The sequence below is a fragment of the Pan paniscus genome, chromosome 13, assembly GCF_029289425.2.
Source record: "Pan paniscus chromosome 13, NHGRI_mPanPan1-v2.0_pri, whole genome shotgun sequence".
In the NCBI taxonomy this organism is placed as follows: domain Eukaryota; kingdom Metazoa; phylum Chordata; class Mammalia; order Primates; family Hominidae; genus Pan; species Pan paniscus.
In genome coordinates, this window is record NC_073262.2 from 144,543,356 (window position 1) to 144,567,935 (window position 24,580).

A 24,580-nucleotide genomic window follows, 5' to 3' on the forward strand; every position below is an offset into this window, starting at 1 on the left:
GGACCCCCCTAAAAGGCCTGGGCTTGGGGAAGATGGTGTCCCCAGCCCCGTGATGTTGGAGGAATTTTTCACCGGAGGGCTCTATGTGTGAGTGGGGCAAACAGGGCGAGGAGGGCCTGCGTGTTTCTGGGACAGCGAGGGAAAGGCCTGACTCAGGCCAGGATCCAGGGGAGCCGCCAGCACCCTCCACACGCAGCCTCAGCCTGGCTGCAGCCTTGCCCCTCCCTGGAGGCCTCCCTCCCTCCTGCCCACTGCCCCCACAGCCACCGGACAGGACAGAACTCCTTAGCATGCTCTCATATTTAATTATAATTATAATATAATAGAACCACAGGGAAGGGGGCTCCCTTGTCCCAGCCACTCAGGTGCCTGCTGGCCGCCTGGATGCTGGTGGCCCTGCCCCAGGAGTGGGGGTGCAGTGTGTGGATGTGAGGAGTGGATAGGCCGCGGCGGGGGTACTAGGCCCCGGGGGAACGCCTGTACCTTCCCACCCAGGCCCTGGTGGGAGCCCGGCCAACCCCTTTAAATAATTTCAGGAATGGGTTCCAAGGAGAGCTCCCAGGGTGGGCAAATGGGGGGCCCTAGGTGCCTGCACTTCTGCCCTCTCAACACCCAGGTGGCCACAGCTGGGAGGGGCCTGAGTCAGCCCCAGCCCTGCCCTCCTGACCTTGGGACCGTAGGATGTCCCTCTCCTGAGTGGTGTGAGGGGCTGGGGTGGAATGCGGCGGCAGGAGGCCAGAGTGCTGGCTGGGCCTGAAAGGCCTCCAGCTCTGCCTGCCCTCTTACTGCCTCAGCTTCCCTGCCCCACAAAGGGCCTGAGGTGCTGCTTGGGCATGTGTAAAGGTGGAGGGGTTTCCTGCCCTGCCCACCACAGCCAGGAGCTCTTCTGACCTTCCCTGAAACTTCTCTAGGCCTGCGGGGAGCAGATAACTCCTGGGGAGTCCCCAGCCCCATGCACCTCCCACCCCTGTGCCCAGTCTTGGGCCCTGCGTCCAGGGTGTCTCGGGATGCCACTGCCAGGGGCACCTTGGCTGCTCCAAGGCCGTCTCCAACCAGCCTCCAAGTTCAGGCGGGAGGATCCAGGGCGTCAGGCAGGGCCACGGCGCCTTCAGCCCCGGGCCGCAGGCAGCAGCAGCAGCAGCAGCAGCAGCAGCAGAGATTCAGGGAGCTGGACGCAGGCAGCTCTGTGCCGGCAGGACCTGAAGCAGTGACTGCATCTGGCCCTCCCTGTAGGGGACGGTGACACCTGCTGCCTGGGCTCACTGAGGGCATTGAGACATGAGTCCTGTGGTGGGGCTGTGCCTGGTGCAGGTGCAGGCTGGAGCCCCCGTCGCCCCCAGGCAGCTCAGCCCCTGGACGGCCTGCAATGGCCTGCACCCTGCCTGCTTCTCCTGAGGAAAAGCGCTGACCCGGGCTCATGGTGGAGGGTCTGCAGAACACTGGTGGCCAAGGAAGCCGGTCAGAGGGGCCAAGAGCAGTGTCCATCCTCAGGCCTCAGTGGCCGGGGACTCCGAGGGCCGTCGGCTGAGCCCCTGCGGGCGGGGGATGAGGTGCCCATTCCGCTAGGAAAGACGATGGTGGCATACTCCGTCTGCTCAGGGACACAGGGCACGGGGGGCTCCGGGGTCTTCTCTCGCCACTGGAAATCCAGCTCCCCATAGTCCACAGAGAACACAGGCACGGCTGAGGGGTCCTCCTTCTTTCAGGAGAAAGGGAGAGGGAGTCAGCCCCACGGCCCACCGCAGGAAGGAGGCCCGCGGCTCCACAGCCTGGCTGCAGTACCGGCACCGAACCTGGGCCCCCCACTAAGAGCCGCTTACCCTGAGCTGTCCCACCACTGCCCTCTGTGTGATCTGGGGACACCACCCCTCCTCTCTGGCTCAATGTCCCCCTCTGAAATGTCCCTGGCATTCTTGCATATTTAGGATTCCAAAATGTGACTTTTCAAGCTCTCCTGTCTCCAATGTAAGATAAGAAATGACCAAGCCCACCCCACGCCCTCGCAGGCAGGCACACGCATGGGTCTGGCACCCCTGGAGACCGCAGGCAGGCACATATGTGGGCCGGGCACCCCCAGAGACCGCAGGCGGGCACACGCGTGGGCCAGGCACCCCTGGAGACCGCAGGCAGGCACACATGTGGGCCAGTCACCCCCGGAGACTGCAGGTGGGCTGGGGCCCCAGATCGTGGCTTTAGGGATTGAGGTTGCTGCCTGGGGGCTGGGGAGGTAGGGTCCTGGCTATAATAGAATGTGAGTCCCGCAGGCCATGTGGTCCCAGCCTGTCCTTCCACCTCTGCCCACCCAGGAAGGAAGGCACAGTGGATCATGCAGGAAAAGAGTGAGACTCACCAGGGGCTGGCCGGTGCGCCTGGCTCCTATTGTCCCTGCAGAGAAACACACTTGGGGTCACCAGGCCGACCCTGAGCCGTGCTCCCAGGTGGGGGGTCTTAGTCCAGGGGCCTTCATCAGGGACTTAGCCTGGGGGGGAGATGGGGGGAGGTGGGGTGGGGTGTGGGAAGGGTGGAGGGAGGGGAGGCGGGAGTGAGGGCCGCCAGCAGGGTTAGGGCAGGGCAGGCCGAGGGGCTGGGATGACGTTACCTCGTGAGGCCCGGGAGCAGATGATGGCCAGGACCCAGACTAGCAGCACCAGGCTGCCCAGCAGGCCGCCCACGACACCAACCACCAGGGTTTGGAACTGGCCGGCTGGCCTGGGTGAGGGGCTGGGGTGGGCTGTGGGCACTTCTGCCCTTCTCTCTGGAAGGGCACAAAGGTCAGGGGTTAGGACGGGGTCAGGGTGGAGGGTCAGGGGCAGGGGTGAGGGCAGACTAGAGGGGCTAGGGTGCTTCCAGAGCGAGAGGACAGAGATGCCGGTCACCATTCCCCAGGTGCAGGACAGAGCCCTGGACTGGAGCTGGGGGGTCCCTGCCCTACGACCCTGGAGCTTCTGATCCTGTGCAGGAGGGGACACCCACCCCAGGACCGGCTCAGCTCACCCCTGCCCCGGGGCCTCCGAGGCCGCACCTGTCACCCTGAGCTCTGCCCGCAGGCTCTCTTTGATCTGCGCCTTGGGGGCCAGGGAGATGGCCCCGCAGAGGTAGGTGCCGCTGTCATTGCGCCGGGCCCTGACCACGCTCATGTGGAAGTCACGCCCGTTGGGCAGTTGTGTGACGCGGAAGCGGCAGTCCTGGCCGGGCTGGCTGCGGTCCTCGGGGAAGGCGGCCAGCTTGTCCGTCTGGTTGCTGGGGCTCATGCGGTACCAGTTTAGCACGAAGCTCTCCGATGTGTTGGAGAAGCTGCAGGTGAAGGTGGCGTTGTCCCCTTCGGCCACCACGAGCAGGGCTGGGGAGAAGGTGGGGGGGTTCCAGGGCCTGTCCGGGGAATCTGAGAGATGGAGAGAGGTGATGAAGGGGCTGGGCGGCCCCACAAAGCCTCCCCGGCCACCTGCTCACATCCCTTGGGCAGCAAGGGCTCTGGAAGGGCCACCCCAGCTGGAATGTCGTTGAGAAGTCTCTGCTGGGGCCTCTGCCACCTGGGGATGGGCACTGGCCTCCACTGCAGAGCCTCTTCCCTCTACGTGAGGCTGCAGCTTCTGCACAGCGCCTGGCTCTGACTTGGGTCTCCCTGATTTCCTACTAAGAGCCTTCACCCCCTTCCCCGTTGAGGCCAGTCCCCCAGAAAGGGCTGTTTGGGGGCTACCCATCCCCAGCCCCTGACCCTTGGGCATCCTGGCCTGGTCCTGTCTGCACTGCTCTGGCACAGGGGAGTGTAACTGGTCTGGGTGGGTGGGGGGCTGCCCATGGAGACCCCAGCCCTGGGAGGAGTGTGGCCCCTTGGCAGGCTCAGGGTCCAGTCTTTGCCCCCTTTTCAGGACAAGCTCGGAGCTGGGACCACGCGGTATGGGCATTGCTGCCCTGGGCAGTGGGGCCTCCACATTTTCCAGCAAGACAGTGGGGACTAGAGCTCACAGCAAAGATGCTTCAGAGACGAGATGGGCCATTGACTCGGATGTGCACAGACACGGGGCCCCCGACCCTGGGCTCCCAAGACAAGGACCTCCTGAAACATATGCCTGCCAGGGCCAGGGCCTGGGACACCCGCATGGCAACGTGGAGGTCGCGGCTCTTCCGCCAGGCAGAGGCACCAACACAGGCGCTTAAGATCCAGGCCCGAGATGCCATGCAACGGGGTGATTTTCCCGGCTCACTCACATGTCCCATGCCACAGGGTTCCCCAAACATGGCGCCAGCCCCGCACTGTCAGACCCAGTGCACTGTCACTCAGTTCCGTCTCAGGCCTGGGCACGGCCCCCCAGCGAGGTGATACAGAGACCAGGCCCTGGTTGCCACAGCTGCGGTCCCTCTGCTTCCTGGGACGGGCGGCCTCCGTGGCAGGCGGTGGTGATGACTCGAGGAGCAACCAGCTCAGAGGAGGAGGGGGCTGCTGCCCTCGTGTCCCTGCAGCCAGGCTGGCCCACGGCGTGCTGGCTGGACACCAGAGGTGGGTGGGTCTGTCATGTGACCAGGACCAACTCCTAGTGCCAACCTCACTGGGCACCCTCCCAGGGGACGAGTGAGGGGTTTGAAGTGACCTTGAGGCCACCCAGGGTGTCCCTGTTCCCTCTGTGCCCATGGCCTCCCGGCTGACAAGCGCTCGCCTCCTTCACCTGCGTGCCTGTCCCCCAGCTTCCTGGTGGTGTTCCCAGAGGTGGCAGGGGCGAGGGCCAGCTACACAAGGGGCTGCTGAGGTGAGCCCCCTCTCTGAGACCGCCCTTGTCTGCCGGCCGGCCAGGGGAAGCTCCCTGCATAGGCGTGTGCAGGGTGGGCCCTGGGAATCTTCCAGCCACTCCAGAGTGGATTTTGACCAAGGAGGGCTGTGGGGTAGTGTGACTCTCAGGGCCAGCGGGCAGCCAGGCCAGGGCACTCAGAGACCTGCCTGAATGGAAGAAGATGGGCTTCTGGCATCAGGGCCAAGAGGGCTCCTGGGAGGCAGCCTGGGACAGGGTGGGCTGCAGCCCTTACTGGGCCTAGGCTGGGGCTGGGTGGAGTCGGCACAGAGCAGGGGAAATGCCCTGCCCTCTGGGTTTCTGGGAATGCAGTGGGGACCCAGGGACCCCACCACCGCAGGCAGCCCCTCGGGGTCTCCATCTCCCAGGCCAGGGCTGCATGCAGCTGTCGGGACAGACAGGCAGGTGAGGAACAGAAGTCATCACGGGTACTGTGAGCAAGGACCCTGCATGGCTAGGAAGTGCTAAGGGACCCCCCAGCTGTAGGGCGAGGTGCTGGCGACAGGACAATGGCCGCTGCGTGTCCACACCGCAATGTCCCTGGGACCATCTGTGCATTGTTCTTGTAACTAGAAACTTAGCTGCTATTTATTTGCACACATTGGTGGAGGGACCTGCTCCTGACTTGATCTGTGCTGGCGCTGACAGGCTCAACCCTTTTCCTGTCTGGCTTGCACCAGCCCTCAGCCACTGGGCCTCAAGCCAGGACCCTGGGCTCCTGTGCCGCACCCCCCCAACCCCCCTATTTTGGAATCCACCCCGGGGAGCAGGTCCAGCTGGGCCCCTCGGCCTCCCCTGCCTCCACCAACTGGCTGGGTGGGGTGGGGGCTAGACCTCGGTGTCTGCAGTTCAAGCAGCCCCCTCTCCTACTTCCCCCAGCCAGTCTCAGAGACTGGCTCCCACCCAGTGTGGGGGTGCTGGGTGGCGACCCCCACGCAGGGCCTGCCTCACCCCAGTCCTCAGGCCACCTCCTCCAGGAAGGCTTCCTGGCCTCCCTTGGCTGGTAGTGTCTACTAGGAATGTGAATATTCAGAAGTGACCACTGGCTGGTCCTGGGTCAAGTTAGATTTGGGGTGTTTCTATGGGATTCCATTGTTTCCCCAGGTGCTCCCTCTTGGATCCACGTAGGATCGTGGGTTGATGAGAGAGGGCTGTGCCCTATGCAGGGTCAGGAGGGAGACAGAGCCCATCCCGGGGCTGTGGAACAGGCCTGTGAGGTGGCGGTGGGGGTGCTCCCGCAGAGAGACCGCATTACAGGACATTGCTTTCCAGAAGCGCACAGAAGAAGGCTGCCTGCCCCGGGCGGAGGAACCTGCTGGCCCAGACCAGACCCGGCATCTCTGACCGTGGTCCCATTAGGGACAAGGAAACCGTCCCACGGGCTGTGCTGGGATGAGGACAGCGAGCTTGTCCCTAGAGGACCTGGCAGGGGTGAGGAGTGGGATCTTCCAACTCCTCACAGTCGTGTGTGTGTGTGGAGGTGGGAAGGGCTGTGGGCCGAACCGTGTCCCCACAAATTCCTGTGCGGAAGTCCTAACCCCGTGACCTCAGAAGGCGGCCTTATTAGGAATAGGGTGACGGCAGCTGGGACTAGGTAAGATGAGGGCAGAGGGCTGGGTGGGCATTGACCAGCAGGCCTGGCTTCCTGTACAGAGTCACCCGTGCAGAGATGAAGGCAGAGCCTGGGGGATGCTTCTGAACCCAGGAACACAGAGGGTGGCCACAAAACCCCCCAGCCAGGAGAAGCTGAGCAGAGCCCTCTCGGAGCACAGGGAGCCGACCCTGTGGCCCCTCGGTCCTGCATGTCCAGCCCCCCACGGCGGGAGGACAGGCTCTGTTTTTAAGCCACAGCCGGGAGAGGCTGAGCAGAGCCCCTCAGAGCACAGGGGAGCCGACCCTGCGGAGCTCTATCCTGCACGTCCAGCCCTCGGTCGGCGAGAGGGCAGGCTCTGTTTAAAAGCCACTCGGTCGGCGGAGCTTTGTTATGGCAGCTCCAGCCGCCCAGTCCCCAAAGCAAATGTGTCAATATTCTTAGTTATTGATCCTAGGTGAGGGATATTCATTGTTTTTAAACTTTTTTGTATATTTTTCAAAATAGTCGGTTTAAAATCTGACTTCAAAAGTTTGACTTTAAAAATCAGACTTTAAAAATATGTGTCATGGAGGCCAGATGCAGTGGCTTATGCCTGTAATCCCAGTACTTGGGGAGGCTGAGGTGGGAGGACCATTTGAGCCCAGCCTGGGGAACATAGCGAGACCCTGTCTCTAAAAAGAATGGAAGAAATCAGCCTGGCAGGGTGGCACGTGCCTATAGTCCCAGCTACTCTGGAGGCAGAGGTGGGAGAATTGCTTGAGCCCCGGAGGTCGAGTGAGCCGAGATCACACCACTGCACTCCAGCCTGGGTGACAGAGCAAGACCCTGTCACTAAAAGAAACAAACAAAAAAGTGTCAGGGGCTGGGCTGGGCAGTTTTCACAGATGACCCGATTTAATCCTCAGGACGCAGCCTTGCCAGGAGGCGTCCTCACCCATGACGCAAAGCACACGGAGAAGTCAGTAAGGGGCCAAGTCCTGTCAAAGGCCCAGAGCTCAGCAGTGGCAGCGCTGACTGGAGCTCACAGTGGTCCCACGCCAAAGCAGAGGCTCTTATTTATGCTCCTGCCCTCGGACGGGGCCAATAAGCAGCCGGGTTGGGGATATCCCATAAAACACAAGGGAAACACACACCTGAGGTGGGAGTGGTGACCCCGGGAATGACCGATTGGCAAACGCAGTGAATAGATCAGGAGGGAAAAGAGGCATCCTGGAATGGAGACCACTGCAGCCGGGGTGGCCACATCTGGGTCAGGACACACAGGACCCCAGTCATGCCCACTGCGCCTTGCTGAGTGCCCTGTGCTGAGTGTTACCGGTGGGGAAACCGAGTTATGCCACCTGTGAGAGTCTTGTCCGGCACAAGCGCGGGCACCTGAGGCATGAGTGTCTGGCTGCAGACACCTTGCTCTTATCTTTCCCGCCTGGGTCGGGGAGGGTGGTGTCTCAAGGACGTGCCTGAAGAGCCGGGACACGGGGGAGAGGCTCGGCTCCCCTCCTGCCTCACTCAGCTCCTCCTCCCCTGTGACGAGCGCCCCTCTGCCCTCTGGTTCCCCTGCAGTCGTCTCCCTGGGATGCCTTTTGGCCCTTTGCTCTTTGCCTTTTGTCCAGCATCTCCAGTTCTGAGTCCTGAGTGACCCACGGGCCTCCCTTAAGAGGTGGCGCTGAGGCAGAAAGGCAGGGCCTCGACAAGGATGCTGCCTCAGGTGCCGGGGAGCAGGCCCCAGGAGAGGGGCCGAGGTGGGGAACCCCCAGTCGCCTGCCACAGTGAAGGGGCACCAGGACCCCCAGAACAGGAGCCTCGAGGGGGTGTCAGGGCGGCCCCAGGGGTGCTCCTCATCTTGTCCTCCCAGTGGTGTCACACCCCGGTACCCAGCAGGGCCCAGAGGGACTGTCTTAGGCTTGGCCTGGGTGAAACCACCCTCCCCAGGCCTTGGCATCCCCAGGTGCAGGCTGGCTGGGCACAGAGAGCCAGCCGGGCACAGAGGGTCCAGGAGTGGGCTGTGGTCACAGTGGACACAGAGGCCCCAGGGTCACGGGCAGCCCAGGAAGAGGCTCCCTCTCTCCTCGATCCGGGAGAGTGAGGCCAAGGCCTCCCCCATGGATGGTCTGAACAGGGCTCGGGGAGAGCCCTGGAATCTGGGCAGAGACCCAGGCGGGCACAATCCCCACCCAGGAGGGATCCTGGAGACAGAAGAACTGTCCTTACTCGAACAGGTACACTTTGGATATAATGAGAAAAATATCACCAGCTCATCTAAACTTTGACGTCGTAAAGCCAAGGTTAGTCCCACATGGGGCTCATCCCATCCTTAGGAAAACTCGAGTGAGGACCAAGGATGCCTGGGCAAGGCAGAGCCGCCACGCAGACTCCCCACGGCCAAGGTTTGGGGTTCTGGCCAGCCTGACCCGTCATTCTACAGAAACACGCAGCCCCAAGGACCGGCTGAGAGGGGACAGAGGTCCTGCCTGCCCAGGAGCAAAGAGGGGACTTGGGCCAGGGGAGGAGTTGGGGCCTAGAGAGGAACCCAGGAGTTCGAGCTGCCCAAACTTTGGGCAGTCACCTGCCCAAAGCCACACAGCTCAGGGTAAGGGGCAGAGCTGGGGGCCAAGGCTGGGCCCGCCACAGCACCCCCAGACCTGCCAGGGACTGAGAGTGAAAGGTTCCTCCAGACCCCTGGCTCCGGGACCCCTGGGCTGCCAGGGCCAGGCCCGCCTCAGCACCCCCCGACCTGCCAGGGACTGAGGGTGGAAGGTCCCTCCAGACCCCTGGCTCCGGGACCCCTGGGCTGCCAGGGCCAGGCCTGCCTCAGCACCCCCCGACCTGCCAGGGACTGAGGGTGGAAGGTCCCTCCAGACCCCTGGCTCCGGGACCCCTGACCACCGACCCCACCTACCTAAGAACCATCCTGGCCGCCAGCCCAGTTGTAGCACCGCCCAGACGACTGGCCAGGGCGCCTGTGGGATCTGCATGCCTGGAGCAGCCCCACCAGAGCTGCCGCCTTCTCCACTGCTCAGGCGGAGGTGAGCGGAAGGGAAACTGTCCCAGGTCAGGCTGAAGGGAGGGTGCCCGCCCCTTGCTCCCGCCCCTTCTTCCTCCACATCCACGTGGGCGGGAGTGACAGAAGCAGTGCTGGGGGAGGAGGGGTGAGGAGGGGGTAGGACTGGGGAGAGGGTGGGGGAGGGAGAGAGAGACAGAGACAGGGAGACAGAGGAGATGGGGAGGAGGTGGGCCCATGGCCCCCACGCCCTACCCCGTGGGGGTCTCCCCAGCTCAGGGCCCCTTCCTCCTCTGTGTCTCTGCTCACTGCTGTGGCCTCTTTCCATATCCCGCCCGAGCTGCCCCTCCTGAGGCTGCCGGGTGGGGGCAGGCCCTTCTCCTCCCCCGTCCCCCCATCACCCTGGGGGCCGGGCCTCCCTGCCTGGGGAAGGTGGGTGGCCCCCTCTGGGCTCAGGTTCCTGGGCTGCAGTGAGGGGTGGGCTCGACCCCACTCCCATTCTGTCGGAGCCTCTGGGAGCCTCCCGGCTGCCCACAGCCTCTGCCCCTGCTGGGGGCAGGTGCCTGGCCCATCCCCTTTCGCTGGGGCACAGGTGACCCTACTGAATGACAACTGTCCATGGCCAATCGGCTCCCCCTCAAAGCTTCCACCTTGTGGATGGCCCCACACCATGGCCACAGTTCCAGATCTTTCCACCGTGTGATGCCTGCAACAGCCTGACGGGGGGCCGGGGCGGTGGCAGGGGCTGGCTGTGAGGCTGACCTCCCCTTCCAGCCTTGACCTTCTTCCCCGGGGCCCTGCCCTCCAGCCCACTCGTGCCAGGGTAGGGTGGTTCAGGGGGTCCAGTGCCTGGGCCTGGCTGGCGGCCCGGCGTTTGTGAAACGGCTTGCTTATCTCCTTGTATTCTGTGCTGAGCATTTTATTACAGCGAATGGAAAACAGGAGAAATGAAACTGCTGATATTAGTGATGAGATGCGTCAGGCTCATCAGCTTAAAATAACCGAAGCGAGGCTAGAAACCGCCTGACAGCTGGCGCGGCTGCCTGGCTCCGAGAGACACTCGGCCCGGCTCTGAAGGGAAAACATTAAAGCACCGAAACAGTGGAAAAAGAGCATCAAAGATGATGTCTGCGAGGCGCGGCCACGGCGAGGAAGCTCTCGTTTATGAACAAAGGGCCACTCCCGGGTCTCAGAGATGTGAGGCTGTGTGGGTGGCTTGGTGGGGAGGTGGGGGGGGCCCAGCTGGCCAGGTGGGCTTGGCGGGGGCCCCCAGGGAGCCTGGCAGCACCCACTGTGCTGCCAGACAGCTAAGGTGGCCCGCAGCAACTGTCTCCTGGCACGCCCACCCTCGTGCCCCAGGGGCTGGGGCTCTGGGGCTGGAGAACTGTTGGTTGGTAGGTGCCTCCATAGCCCTGCGCCTCGCCCAGGCAGTGGATAAGTGGCTAAGCTGCCCCTGCTGGCTGTACTTGTCCTGAAGGCAGATTCTGGACAGAACCTCCCTCTGCCCCCAGCCCTGTAGAGCCTTGTTCCAACCTCTGTTGAATGCTGTCTCTGTTCCAGGACAGCAGTGGGCCTTCCTCAAGGCTCTGAGCTTTGTGGGACGAAGCTGTCCTCTGAGGACTGGGAATGCCACTGTGTGGGCTGGAGGGGAGGCTGGGCCCAGGAGGTGGGCTCTGAGATGGGAGATGCTATCAGACCCCTGGAAGGTCTCCTCACCACCAAGGCCCTGCCCCCAAAATTCCACCTGCCAGGGCTTGGACACGTGTCCTGGAGTAGGGGGTGGGCACAGGGAGAAACCCAGCTTCCATCCTGCCCCTTCCTTCCTTCTCCTTCTCCCACCCCTCTCCTCTCTCCCTGCAGTTCTTCCCTGTCACCCGCTCTCCTTCCCTCCTCCCCTCAGTCCCACTGAAGGCCCCTGGGCCATGGGAGAGGAGACCTGGTGGGGTGGGCCCAGCGTGGAGCCAGGGGACTGTGGCCCCTGAGGCCAGGGCTGCCTGATGGTCTCTCCACATTGCTACTCGCTGGAGCACCTGCAAAGAGACACGTGGACCCAGGGAGGGTCTGCAAGGCTGCGAGGGGTCTGAGCCTGGAGAGCACAGGGCCTGCAGGGATGCAGGCATTGGGCATTGGGCCTGGACTAGTAGGCTGAACCTACAGTGTCCTGGGACCCCACCCCGAAGCAGATAGGCGGTCCCAGGGCTCAGGTGTGGGGTGGGGACTCATGGAGCCTGCACCCCAATATCACACTCCAGGCCACTTATTGACACCCTCCCCCAAACACATACAGTGTCCCCAACACACATGATTTCCAACACACCACACCCCAACACACACAGTCCCCAACACACACACAGTCCCCAACACACACACAATCTCCAACACACACAATCCCCCCGCACACAATCTTCAACACACACACAAAATTCCCAACACAATCTCCAACACACACAATTCCCCCGCACACAATCCTCAACACACACACAAAATTCCCAACACACACAATCCCCAAAACATACACAGTCCCCAACACACACAAAATTCCCAACACATACAATCTCCAACACACACAATCCCCCTGCACACAATCCTCAACACACACACAAAATTCCCAACACATACAATCCTCAGAACACACACAATCCTCAACACACACACAATCCTCAACACAATTCCCAATACACACACAATCTCAAACACACACAATTCCCTCACACACAATTCTCAACACACACACAAAATTCCCAACATGCACAATCCCCAACATACACGCAGTCCTCAACACATACACAAAATTCCCAACACACACACAAAATTTCCAACACACACACAAAATTTCCAACACACAATCCTCTGTACACATTGTCCCCAACTCACACACAACTCCCAACATGCACAGAATCCCCAACACACACACAAAATCCCCAACACACACAATCCTCAACACACACACAATTCCCAATACACACACAATCCCCAACACACCCAATCCCCAGCACACACACAGAATCTCCCCCACACACAATCCCCAACACATACACAATCCCCAACACAATCCCCAACACGCAATCTACAACACCCACACACCACAATCCCCAACACACATACAAAATCTGCAATATACACACAATCCCCAACACACGATTTCCAACACACACAACGCCCATACATGCTCCCCAGCACACACACTTTCCTCCCACACACATCCTAAGCCCGTGCCTTCCACCCAGTAGGCTTCCACTGTCTTCTGTCACGAGGAGGAAAGGCAGGCGGAGTCCGGGGAGCAGGGTAGATGGGGCTAAGGGGCCCTTGGCTGGCCGGCCCTGCCCACCCCTGCCCACCCCTCCCCCATCTCCTTTTCTCAGCCTTCCTTCCCAGGGAACCTGGACACCCAGGCCCTTCCCCCACCGCCTGCTCCTTCCTCACAGAGGGTCATACCCCCTCCAAATCACTGGCCCTGGGATGGCAGCAGCCAGATTCAATCCAGGGCATTCAGTTAAAAGATAATTTACAACAAGCAAAGTTGTATGTGGTTTTTGTCTGTTTATTTTCTTTTAGAGACAGGGTCTTGCTCTGCACCCAGGCTGGAGTGCAGTGGTGTGATCTTGGCTCACTGCAGCCTCGACCTCCTGGGCTCAAGTGATCCTCCGACCTCAGCCTCCTGAGTAGCTGGGACCACAGGCGTGCACCCCGTGGCCAGCTCATATCTAACATTTTTTTTTTTTGTAGAATTTGGGGTGGGGGCAGAGGAGGTCTCTTTATGTTACCCAGGCTGGTCTCAAACTCCGGGCCTCCAGCAATTCTCCCACCTTGGACTCCCAAAGAGTTGGGATTACAGGCGTGAGCCACCACACCTGGCTGATGGTTGTATGTTTTGGTTGAGTATTGTATCATTTACAATTGAGATAATTGTAGATTTACCTGCAGTTGTAAGAAATTACACAGATGTTTCCTCATACACTCTGCTCAGGCTCTCTGAATGATAACAGTTTGGAAAACCACAGTACAACATCACAACCAGGTTAATGACTTTGATGTGACACCTCGATCCCATCCTGAGTCCCCGTTTCTGGCTAATGTGTGCCTATCAAAGGCTGCACAATGTGGGCACAAGCGAAGGCTCCTGCGTCCCCTGACAGCGAAGCTGCAGAACGTCCCCATCACCACGGGGTCCTCCGGGTGTCCTTGGCAATACACCCACCTCCCTGCTGGTGGCCACGAGCCTGTCCTCCACCCCCATCACTGTTTCATTCCAGCGACAGCCGTGGGAAGGTGCAGTACGCATCCTTCCGGGATTCCCTGGAGATGCCTCCAGCGCGTGTGTTTCAGCAGCCCGTTCCTCTCTGTGCCGAGCCATCCAGGCTGTGGTGTGGATGTACGTACCACACCACAATTTAGTCAGCCATTCTTCAGTTTAAGTGAGTCTGGGTGGACTCCAGTTCTTGGTGACTATGACTAAAGGCCCCGGAAGCCCTCTGTGGGCCAGGGCGCCCAGGAGGCCAGGGGATCTAGGACTGCTTTCCGAGACTGGGGCCTTGCTCTCAGGGGCCTGGAGAAGGTTCCCCTCGCTGGGGGCCCTCCCATGCTCCTGGACTGAGAAGAGAAACCCTACAGTTTCCAAGGAGCCTGCACGTCATGACGCATGGCGCCCGGCGCACGGCAGTGGTGAGATGGGCCCCGTGTGCTGGAACATGAGCCAGCAGCGATGGAAAGTGGCGAGGGGAGGGGAATCCCCGTGCTCGCTCGGGCCAGTGGGAAGTTTCCATCCGCGCAGGGACGGTCCGGGGAAGCGCTGGAAACAGCAGGACCATCCCGAAACTGCTTCTGCAGTGAGAGGCGCCCGGCGCCCGGCTGGCCGGGTGGAAACCATGCTGCAGCCGCCGGGCCAAGGGCACCGCGGTGGGGAGGCAGCGCCTGATTCACAGCAATTTCTGAGGTTGGAACAGGAAATGGTTAATAGTGTTTGCAAATAAAAACTCTCTGTTCTATCCTGTTTTCGAAACATTTCCCAGAAGTTAAAAAATAACACCCAATTTATCTGCCCAATTTAAGAATAAACTTTTTAAAAATTGAATGAGATATTTCCACAATTTATTATACACACACAAAAAAATCGTTGGGCTGTTTGTTAAGGGGGGGGTGGCAGGTGATTTCTAGCCCCCCCCTGCTGTTTTCTAAACTTTCTAGAATGTGGTTAGTAGTTTAAATGTCAATTTATGTTTTAAATCTCCCAGTGTGTACATGTATATGTGTGTGTGTAGGTGTGTGTGTTTATGTGTACTGTATGTGGTATGTGTATTGTGTGTGTTGGTGTGTATCTCTGTTCATGTATATTGTGTGTTGTATGTAGTATGTGTTATGTGTGTTGTGTGTAGTGTACGTGGTGTGTGGTGTGTGTAGTGTGTGGTGTCTGTGTAGTGTGTGTGGTTGTAGTGTGTGTTGTGTGTGTAGCATGTGTGCTGTGTGTACTGTGTGTGTTTGTGTGTGATATGTGTGTGCTGTGTGTGGTGTGTGTTGTGTGTGAGCTGTGTGTGATGTGTGTAGAGTGTGGTGTGTGTGTAGTGTGTTGTGTGTGTGGTTTGTGTGATGTGTTTGTTGTGTGTAGTGTGTGTGGTATGTGTGCTGTGTTGTGTGTGAGCTGTGATGTGCATAATGTGTGGTGTGTGGTGTAGTGTGTGGTGTGTGTAGTGTGCGTTTGTGTGTGGTGTGATGTGTGTAGTGTGTGTGTAGTGTGCGTGGTGTGTGGTGTAGTGTGGTGTTTGGTGTGTGTAGTGTGCGTTTGTGTGTGGTGTGTGTAGTGTGTACGTGGTGTGTGGTGGGTGTAGTGTGTGTGTGGTGTGTGCAGTATGTGTTGTGTGTGGTGTGTGTTGTGTGTGTGGTGTGTGGTGTAGTGTGTGGTGTGTTGTATGTGTGGTGTGTGTAGTGTCGTGCTGTGTGGTGTGTGTGTGGTATGTGTAGTGTGTGTGGTGTGTGGTGTAGTGTGTGGTGTGTGTGTGTGGCATGTGTGGTGTTTGGTGTGTGTGGTGTGTGTGGTGTGTGGTGTGGTGTGTGGTTTGTGTGGCATGTGTGGCATGTGTGGTGTTTGGTTGTGTGGTGTGTGTAGTGTGTGGTGTGTGTAGTGTGTTTGTGTGTGGTGTGTGGTGTGTGGTGTCCTGTGTGTGTGTGGCGTGTGTAGTGTGTGTGGTGTGTGGTGTCTTGTGTGTGTGTGGCGCCCCTGCCTTCTCACTCCAGGGCAGTGGGTATCACTCAGGCCCCTTGCTGGTCCCGCTGCTGGTCCCCCTGCTGGTCCCCCTGCTGGGCTCCAAAGCCGAAGAAGCCAGGCTGAGCTGCGGGGGATGCTGAGCTGCGGGGGATGCTGAGCTGCAGGGGCTGCGCAGCGTGAGTGAGCGGTCCCCCAGGGAGGGATGCCCCGAGGGTGAGGGCGAGTGCAGGAGGTCCCTTGCATTCCTCCTTCGGAATGGCCTCCCCGGCCCCAGCAGGACCGCGGGTTGGAGGGGAGAGCAAGGGGCCTCTTGGACAGTGGAAGCGCTTTCAGCAACAGAATGGCTGGACAGAGGCTGCGTCCCCCGCGCAGCTGCCGGTCCTGGGATCCCTGCCCGCCTGGGCAGCGCTGGGGCACAGCCACACGGAGCCTTGGGCCAGGAACGACCCCTTGCCGGTGGGGCCTGTGGGACTGCAGGGCCTGGGGTCTGGGAGGCGGCCTTGTCCCTGCCGCTGCAGCCATGAGCTGAGGTCTGTGTTGGGAGGGTGAGCCCCAGCTGAGGTCTGTGGGGGGAGGGTGAGCCCCAGCACCTGCGAACGGCCACCGTTCTCTGCCCGGCTCCTTTTCCTGCCCGTCTCTTTCTCCCTCTGAGCAAGGACCACCATCCCGTCAGCCGACCGGTCCTCTGGCCCCACCGGGCCTTGGCGTTTGCTCCTCCCTCGCCGGGAGCTGCTGCCTCTGCTCCTCCAGGCCCAGGCAGTGCATCCGTTCTGGCAGGAGACTGTGGTGGGACTCACCTGAGCTGCAAGTTCTGCTTCCCAAGGGAGGGCTGTCCCCGGCCTGCCAGCTGCCCTCCCCAGAAGCTGAGCTCAGGAAGACGGGTACCAGCGTGTGAGGAAGGGGCCCCAGAAGGAGCGCGTGTCTGCGGGGAGAGGGAGCGCTAAGCCACCACACCAGCTGGGCAGCAGTGCTGAAGGGGCACCCGGCTTCCCCTGATCGTTTCTTTTCCCTGTGGCCTGATCTCCCACCCCCATCTCACCCTGTCCTGGAGCCAGCCTTCGGGGAGGCTGGGCAGGGAGCGGGGTCAGAAGGCGTCTGCCCCAGGCCTGGGTCCTAGGGCCTGTCCTTGGAGGGACCACACATGCCTGGAGAGAGGCTCCCGTGGCCGGCTCCAGGTGGGCGCTGATGCAGAAGGCCCAAGGAGGACCCTGCCACATGTTGCAGGGACCCGTGGGTGCTGTGCACACCCTGCCTCATCCATCCCTGGCGAAGAAGAGGGGGTGCTCATGGCTGGCTGGTTTGTGAGGGGGCCACGTAAGCAGCTCTTGCAGGGCGTGGCTTGTGGGTTTGGGAGACAGACAAATGGGCAGTCAGACAGAGGCGTGGACAGGATGCTCTCTTTGCTGTCTGCCGCCCAGGCCTCTGGAGGTATTCTGGGATGGGTCTAAGGAAAACTCAACAATTCTTGAGCAAATAATGCCCGGGCAACCAGCTCCCTGCATTTCATAAGGGCCGGAATTGCCATCCAAAAGGTTATTTTGGGTGACTGTGGTCAGTCATCATTCCAAAGCTTTTCCCTAAACTCAGAGCCAGGTGTGGCCTCCAGGGCTGAGGAGCCTGAGAGGTGGGACTGGCAGGCAGGGCTGTGGCCCCAGCGTGGCACGGAAGCAGCCAGGAAACACTGGCTCTGGGGGGCTGTGGTGGGAGGAGGTCCTCTGTGGACCGAGGCTTTTGGAGGCAAGTGGACAGTAGGTGTCTCTTAGACCCCTGCAGGGGCACACGACCAGGACCACAAGGGGCCCACACACGCACAGTGGCCCGGAGCCAACCAGCAAACCCCAGGACCTTAGATGCAGCCTGGCGAGTGAGTTAGGATTGCTCCGGCTAGCTGTGTGATCACCCACAGTGCCAGAGAACAGTGCCTCGAGACCACAGTGGCAGCTGGCTTACTTCTCGTGTGAACAGGAAACCCAGAGGTGGGCGACCCTCCAGTGGTGTGACGACTCCATCTGTCACCACAGCCCCGGGGTCCCGCCTTCCTGCTCCTTGGGCTCGCGGCTCTGTGCTTGAGGCAGGTCTAAGACAGGCTGGAGTGCGGCCATCATCCCAGCACTGATGGATAGAAAAAAATGAAGCTGGGATGAGAAACGCGGGGCTTTCCCTGGCAGTCTGGCCCTGTATGGAGGCCCCTTCCCAGAGTGCGTCCACTGGCTTCCTCTTCTATCTTGCAGCCACACCTAGCTGCAAGGCGGGAAGATGTCACAGGTTTGAAAGGGCCGAAAAGAAGGTTCTGAAATGAAAACTATGACAAGGCGCTTGCCAGCATTAGCTGCAGAGTGGACAGAGACGAGGAGATAATGTGTGAAGTGGTAGAAAAATGAGAAGAGATTGTTCAGTGTGCAGGGCAGAGAGATGGCGAGATGGGAGCTGTGAGGAGAGCCGGGTGGCCGGGAGCCTCCCGGGGGCAGATCTGTGCTGAGGTTTTGCAGGGATCGGCTGGCTGTCTCCGCCCCTGCACGTCCCGGCTCCTTCTCAGCTCACCCTTTCTTGTTGTGCCATGACAGGTGGCTGCCATGCACAGCAATGCTGTTGAATCTCACAAATTAACCTGAAAAGGCGTGAGAAGCTGGGCACACGCATGAATTGTTTATGTAAAGCTCAGAAGCTGCACAGCTAAAGGGCTCGGTGAGGGAGGCATCATAGGTGTTGAAGCCTCAACGTTGTCTGTGCAGGCACGGCCAGGCTGGTGGCACCTCTGCCAGGAGGGCAGGGGGTGGGGGTGGGGCCGCGGGCTGAGATCAGGAGGGAACAGGCAGCCAGCTCTGGAGGCTGGCAGAGCGAGGTTTTGTTTCTTCCTATAGGACGTGGTGACTTAAGACTTTAGAATAATTTGTGAAGCTCTGCATTTATGTTTTAGGCATTTTATGTAAATATTTTATATTTCTCACTAGTAAAAAGTTTAAGAGAATACACCCACGGGACAATCTGCAATGATACACGTTCTATAAAGTTCTTCTCAGCTTTGTTTGTGTGAAAAGCATTAGTGCTGTTTGCAGAGAGAAGCTGAGTGAATAAGTTACATGATAGCCACAAGCTGGAAAAATACCAAGTGTTCAGCAAGGGATGAGTGTGGGCCACCGCTCCTGATGTGCACTAGAAAGAGAGGGCTGCGGATGATTCCTTGGTGTGATGTGTGAAAACACCCGGGCCTCTACATGCATGGGTCTGGGGAGGCCCCTGCGTGTCCACGGGCCCACGCCCACCACCACCACCACGGTGCTGCCACAGGGATGCTCTCTGGGGGGCGGGGTCATGGGAGATTGCATTGTATTGTATTTTTCCTTTCTGCTTCCCATTTCTCGGAGACAAATCTGGTTGCCATGGAGACCATGCTGTTGTCAAGGTGGCTGATTGGCCGGCGCGGGATGCGGGGACGTTTCCTTGGGCCCCCGGCGGGCGCAGCCCTCAGCCCGCACTGCGGAGCCAGGCGGCAGCATGGACCGGGCTGGGGCAGACATGTGGGCCAGCACCTTCACCCTGGCCATGGCCGAGAGGAAGCCCCAGGACGTCTGGGTTCTGCTACCTGAGCACAGCCTGGTCCCGGGATGCCTGGACGGCGGTGGTGTCCAGTACCTGCTGGTGGGGCTCTCGAGGTGCGGCCAGAGGCTGGGGACCCTGGGAGAGGCAGGGGGCTGAAGGTGCTTTTCCACGGGACCTTGTGTGGTCCCAGAGCCTGGGTGGGGCTGTCGGGCCTCGTCTTGTCCCCGAGACGGGAGGGTGGGGCTGGGTGCTCCTTCTCCCGCCGGAGCCCCTGCCTCGCCATGCTGGGCACATGGCTGCTGACGCAGGGGTCCCGGGGAAGACATGGCGGGTGCCTCATGGAGAGTTTGGTTTCCCTCACTCGGCTCCTTGGGCCAGCGCTGCCCTTGGACACAGGCTCATCTCCTGCTTCCATGGCACTGCCGTGGTCTCGCAGCCATCAGTGCTGACAGGTGGGCCCTGGGGCGTGCCGGAGCCTGTGGTCACCATCTGGCCCTGTGTTGCACACAGCGGGGTGCTCGGCCCTGATCGGGGGCCCGGGGTGGCTGTGGGTCACAAGTGAGCCTCACAGGCCGTCGTCACGGTTGTGGTGCCGTCAGCGCAGCAGGGCGGGCGCCATGTGCTTCTCCAACTGGCAAGGCATCCACAGCTCTGCCGGGTGCCAGCCGGGAGGGGCGCGGGGCAGCTCCACATCCTCGCAGATGCCCGGCCTGACAGGCCCCCAGGCTGCTGGCTGGTCCGTCCCTCTGTGGAGACACCCTGGGCAAAGGGGGAGTCGTCCTGCCCTTTGACACAGCTCCTCAGTGCCTGAGACCCCTGGGGCCAGGTGTGTGCAGAATCCCAGCTTTTTCAGAAGCTGGGAAAGTAATAACCCGTGTTGGGGTCTGAGAAGTGCTGGGAAGCACATCACTGTTCCCACAGCCAGGTGGAGATGGCTCTGAGCGGCTCCCAGCTGGCGGGAGAGAACTGAGGATGGCTGCCCCAACATGCAGCCCCAGCGCCCGTGGCTTTGGCTCCTCAGTCCCATTTAAATAAAGTCAGCAGTTCAGTTCCTCCAGCATGAACGTGTCCACGGGCTCTGTGGCCAGTGTGGTTGGAGGCTGCAGGCAGGGCAATGTGGCTATAGAACATTCTGTCATCCAGAAACTTCCACTGCCTGGAACTGAATCACAGCCTCTCACTCGTGCAGGGTTCCCTGAAGCTCACAGCTGCTTGTGTGGCTAGCAAATGGTCACCGGTCTGATGGCCGCCGTGGACAAGCCAATCCCTCCCAGTGCTCTCCCCAAATCTCCCCTCGCCTGGTGACGCCCAGCAGGGCTGCCCGGACCATGACCGCAGGCCTCCGCGACATCCTTCCCCTCAGCTGGCAGGCGACCTCCTGGATCGTCTCCTCTCAGTCAGGACAGGGACCCCCACTTGCTGAGCCCCCAGGGACAGCCCCCACATGCATGCTTTTCCCCTCCTAAGTGTGTCGGCAGGCCTGCCTCTTCCTGTGTTAACCCCAACTCACAAAACACCAGCAGAGCCACGCAGGTGGCAGGCTGCCGACGCCTCACGGAGGCCAGGCTGGAGCGGGTTTTGTTGAAAAACTGCTGAGAGGAGGTTTGCTTTGCTTCTCAGCGCTGCACATGAGGGGGCTGCGGGCTAGTGTGCACGGGCCTGCTTTTGCCTGTGTGTGGCCGAGGGGCTGGTGGTTTCAGAGCCTCGGCACAGGCAGGAGCAGGTGCTAGGCTGCCTTGGCCGCGGCCCTGGGTGGCTGGGGGGTGAGGTTTGAGGTTTGAGGTTTGAGTGTGGGATGTGAGGCAGGGGGCAGCGAGGCGCTGGCGTCAGATGGGCAAGGAGGCCGCAGAGCAGAGTGCGAGGGCTGGGCGTGGGGCCTCTTTCTCCTGCACTCACACACACTTCTTTCCCCCCCCGCAGGCTCCAGTGCGGTCACTGTCCGGGGACCTGGGACTCGGCCCATGTGCACGTCCTCTTCCACCTGTGGTGGGACAGGGCCGGCCACCGGGGGCTGGTGAAGATGCGCATCTGGGGCCAGCGGTGCAGGCTGTGCCCCGCACCTGGGGACTGCCAGGTGAGGCCCCCGGGCGAGCAGCCCTTCCTCAGCAGGCTGGTCTTGCACATCCTGCAGGACTGCTACGGGGATGGCCCCGGCCCAGCCCGGCACCCCAGGGAGGCCTATGAGGGCTGCTGTGAGGCCTGTGAGCTGGGGGTCTGCTTCCTCCAGAAAGCCCCAGACCCTGCCTGGAGCGCCAACGCCACAAAAGGCAACTTCCCCGCCACGGCCTGGGGTGGCACTGGCACCGTCTCCAGGGGCAAACCGCTGTCCACCCCTGGCGACGACCTTGGCAAGGGTGGCGGTGATATCGCCATCCCCTTCTCCCTTGTGGGCACCAGCAATGACCAGGTGCCCATCGCTGAGGGCCCTGCCCCCCCTGCGGGGGCCTCTCTCCCTGTGACCGGCAGCCGTGGGGCCCTGGTCATCGGCCAGGGCTCCATCTTCCTGTCTGGGGATTCTGTGGCCATGCCTGGGGGCAAAGGCTTCCCGGTGGCCATTGGAGACCCCCTCTTCCACGGCCCCGGCCTCCTCGGCAGCAGCATCCAGACCTTCGAGCTCAAGGGCTTCCTCTTCAAAGGCCGGGGCTCCCTCTGCAGCCCGGTTGGCGTGGCCCAGGGCTGGGGCCCCATCTCCCTCAACAATGGCCTCGTCCCTGTGGGGAAACACACGCCAACCGTGTTCTACTGTGTGGGCCTCTCGGCCAGCGGGGAGGGCTCCCTCACCTTCCCCTCCTCCCTCACCAGCATCTTCACCAACACCCTCTCGGAGCCCACCGATGGCCCTGTGGCCACTAGAGAGGCCTCCATCACCTTCCCCTTCATCTTTACTGATGTCAAGGATGCCGTTGCTGAGGTGGCTGAAGGCAATGGGAAGGAAGGAGGCGGCCAGGGCCTGGTCCCAGTGGGTCACGACGCCCTGCCAGAGACCAATGCTGGTGGCCTCCCCTCCCAGGTCAAGGGCTCCCTTGCCCTCTCCTTCCCTGCTGATGTCCAAGGCAAAGATGCCTTTACTGACATCACTGAAGGCAAAGAGAAGGAAGGTGGCCTGGTCACCGCGGGTCACGACGCCCCTCTGGAGGCCAATGCCGAGGGCCCCATCACGGTTAGTGAGGGCTCCATCACCATCCCCGTCTCAGTCTTCGATATCATAAAGCGCAAGGGCGGTGGCCACGTTGCCTACGGCCCCCAGGGCAATGGCTGCGTCTCCCAAGGCTATTACCAGAAGAGGCAGCTGAGGTCCAGGTTCCACAAGGCCCGCTGTGGGTGCCGCCGGGAGGAAGACGAGCGCCCTGGCCGTGCCTGCCGTAGGCCGCACGCCAAGCCCTACGAGGACTTCTGGATCTGGGTGTCCATGACCGTGTGCGTCTTCTGGCTGATGTGCATGTGTCGGCTGAACCCCGGGATCTACCCGCAGCAAGTGTGACGCCCCAAAGTTCAGGCAACCCTCGCCTCTGGGACCCCGCCTCGCCTCTGAGACACCCCCCAACCCCGCCTTTGAGATGCCCGCCCCTCCTCCGTGGCCCCGCCTCCACCTCCGAGACCCCTGCTTCTGAGACCCCCGCCTCTGAGGCCCCGCCCCCCGCCTCCGAGACCCCGCCTCACCTCCGAGGCCCCGCCCCCCGCCTCCGAGACCCCGCCCCCGCCTCCGAGACCCCGCCCCCCGCCTCCGAGACCCCGCCTCACGCCTCCGAGACCCCGCCTCACGCCTCCGAGACCCCGCCTCACCTCTGAGACCCCGCCCTGCCTCTGAGACCCCGCCCCCGCCAGCAGCTCAGCCCCTCCTGTCTCTTGCCCCTGGTTTTGTGGGTCTGCCCTGAGCTGTGCCTGTGTGCTCCAGCCTCTTCCTATGTGTGTAACTCCAATAAAACCAAGCAAAGCCAGCCACGCAGCCCTCCACCCAGGGGAGGTTTCCAGGTGAGAGAAACCTGGGCTGGTCCTTCTGTCCCTCCACCCTGCAGGAGCCCCTCACGCCCACCACTTCTTCCCCTGGGGAGAGCTCCCTCTTGGGGATTCCGAATTCCTGGCCATGTGTGGCTCCTGGGATAGGAGAGGAAGCTTTGGCTCCGGCTCCGTGTCAGGTGCAAATTAACCTCCCTCCTGTGTGGACCCAGGGGTCTTGTGGAAGAGGCCACTTACCTCTCTCCAGGAAAGACTCAAGCCCCCACTGAGACTGGCTTGTCACGCCCTCCCTCTTCCCTCCAGCCTCAGTGTAGCCTCTGGAGGGATCTTGGCACCTCTCATCCAGAGGGTGGGAGGCCACGGTGGGGCTCTGAGCCTGTCTGGGTTTGAGAAATTCTATCCATTGCAGATGACAGAAAACTCTCCTGTTACTCAAAGCCACACACTGGATTTTCATTTTAAAAGAGTCCAGTTTCCATTTCCTAGGGGCGGGGGTGTTGGGATTTCCGGCTGTCCCAGCCAGGTGGGGGCCTGACAGTGGCAGTGTCTGGGTCCGACTGTCCGGCCTCTCAGGCAGGGTCAGCCCTGAGGGTCCTGGAAGGTTGGGAACTGCCTGGGGAGACCCTGGGGTCTGTGACTGGGGAAGCCCTGCCCTGTAGAAAGGGGAAACTGTGTCCAGGGCCCCTGGTGGGGAGGGGGGCCAGCCCAGAGATTCTGCCTGCCAGGCTGGCCTGGACCCCTGGGGTGTGCGGGGGAGGAATGGCAGGGGGGGCGTTCTCCCACACAGCTGTGGTGGGCTCGGATGCAGGTGGTGCGGGGGCTTCAAGGGGAAGCAGCAGAACCTCTTGTCCCAACCTGGCACCCTCTGCTTACCGGGCACCGATGGAGACCCCAGCGGCCCTAGGAGGCTCCACCCTGCACAGAGGCTGGAGACAGCAGCCAGCCTGCAGGTGACACGGATGAGGGTCCAGGAGAAACCCCAATCCAGGTCTCAGGGCCCAACTGCAGGGACAGGGGTCCCAGGAGAAACCCCAATCCAGGGCCTCGGGGGCCAACTGCAGGGACAGGGGTCCCAGGAGAAACCCCAATCCAGGTCTCAGGGGCCGAAATGCAGGGACGGGGGTCCCAGGAGAAACCCCAATCCAGGTCTCAGGGGCCAAAATGCAGGGACGGGGGTCCCAGGAGAAACCCCAATCCAGGTCTCAGGGCCCAACTGCAGGGACGAGGGTCCCAGGGGAAACCCCAATCCAGGACCTCGGGGGCCAACTGCAGGGACAAGGGTCCAGGAGAAACCAGAATCCAGGCCTCGGGGGCCCAACTGCAGGGATGAGGGTCCAGGAGAAACCAGAATCCAGGCCTCGGGGGCCCAACTGCAGGGACGAGGGTCCCAGGGGTGCAGGTACCAGCCCCACAGGGTCGGTGGGCTTCTCCCTGTGTGTGGCGACGAGAAAGTGTAGAAATAAAGACACAAGACAAAGAGATAAAAGAAAAGAGAGCTGGGCCCTGCG

General features: G+C 61.1%; 3 protein-coding genes across 7 annotated transcripts; 2 read left to right on the top strand and 1 right to left on the bottom strand.

The window, feature by feature from the left end:
• Positions 1–285: 285 nt before the first annotated feature.
• On the bottom strand, positions 286–9,708 carry PDCD1 (programmed cell death 1). Of its 4 annotated transcripts, none has more exons than XM_055109328.2 (5): positions 9,275–9,440; positions 3,023–3,382; positions 2,600–2,755; positions 2,351–2,385; positions 286–1,699 (listed from the first exon to the last, which is right to left on the bottom strand). In XM_055109328.2, exons 1-5 carry the CDS (start codon positions 9,348–9,350, stop codon positions 1,460–1,462), a joined length of 867 nt encoding a protein of 288 aa, XP_054965303.1. In that variant the 5' UTR covers positions 9,351–9,440; the 3' UTR covers positions 286–1,459. The 4 variants fall into 4 exon arrangements, with proteins under 4 accessions (XP_054965303.1, XP_054965304.2, XP_054965306.1 ...); XM_055109329.2 differs by having other exon boundaries at positions 286–1,696; positions 9,275–9,427; XM_055109331.2 differs by lacking the exon at positions 2,600–2,755 and having other exon boundaries at positions 286–1,696; positions 9,275–9,708.
• LOC134728769 (uncharacterized) lies at positions 8,416–14,406 on the top strand. Its single transcript, XM_063595668.1, has 2 exons — positions 8,416–9,401; positions 10,305–14,406. Exon 2 carries the CDS (start codon positions 11,678–11,680, stop codon positions 12,878–12,880), a length of 1,203 nt encoding a protein of 400 aa, XP_063451738.1. The 5' UTR covers positions 8,416–9,401; positions 10,305–11,677; the 3' UTR covers positions 12,881–14,406.
• A 1,196-nt stretch (positions 14,407–15,602) lies between these two features.
• Positions 15,603–23,053, top strand: RTP5 (receptor transporter protein 5 (putative)). 2 transcript variants are annotated; one of them, XM_034951222.3, is made up of 2 exons: positions 15,603–15,751; positions 21,036–23,053. In XM_034951222.3, the coding sequence occupies exons 1-2, from the start codon at positions 15,726–15,728 to the stop codon at positions 22,594–22,596; spliced, it is 1,587 nt and encodes a 528-aa protein (XP_034807113.2). In that variant the 5' UTR covers positions 15,603–15,725; the 3' UTR covers positions 22,597–23,053. The 2 variants fall into 2 exon arrangements, with proteins under 2 accessions (XP_034807113.2, XP_034807112.2); XM_034951221.3 differs by lacking the exon at positions 15,603–15,751 and adding an exon at positions 18,363–19,228.
• Positions 23,054–24,580: the final 1,527 nt, after the last annotated feature.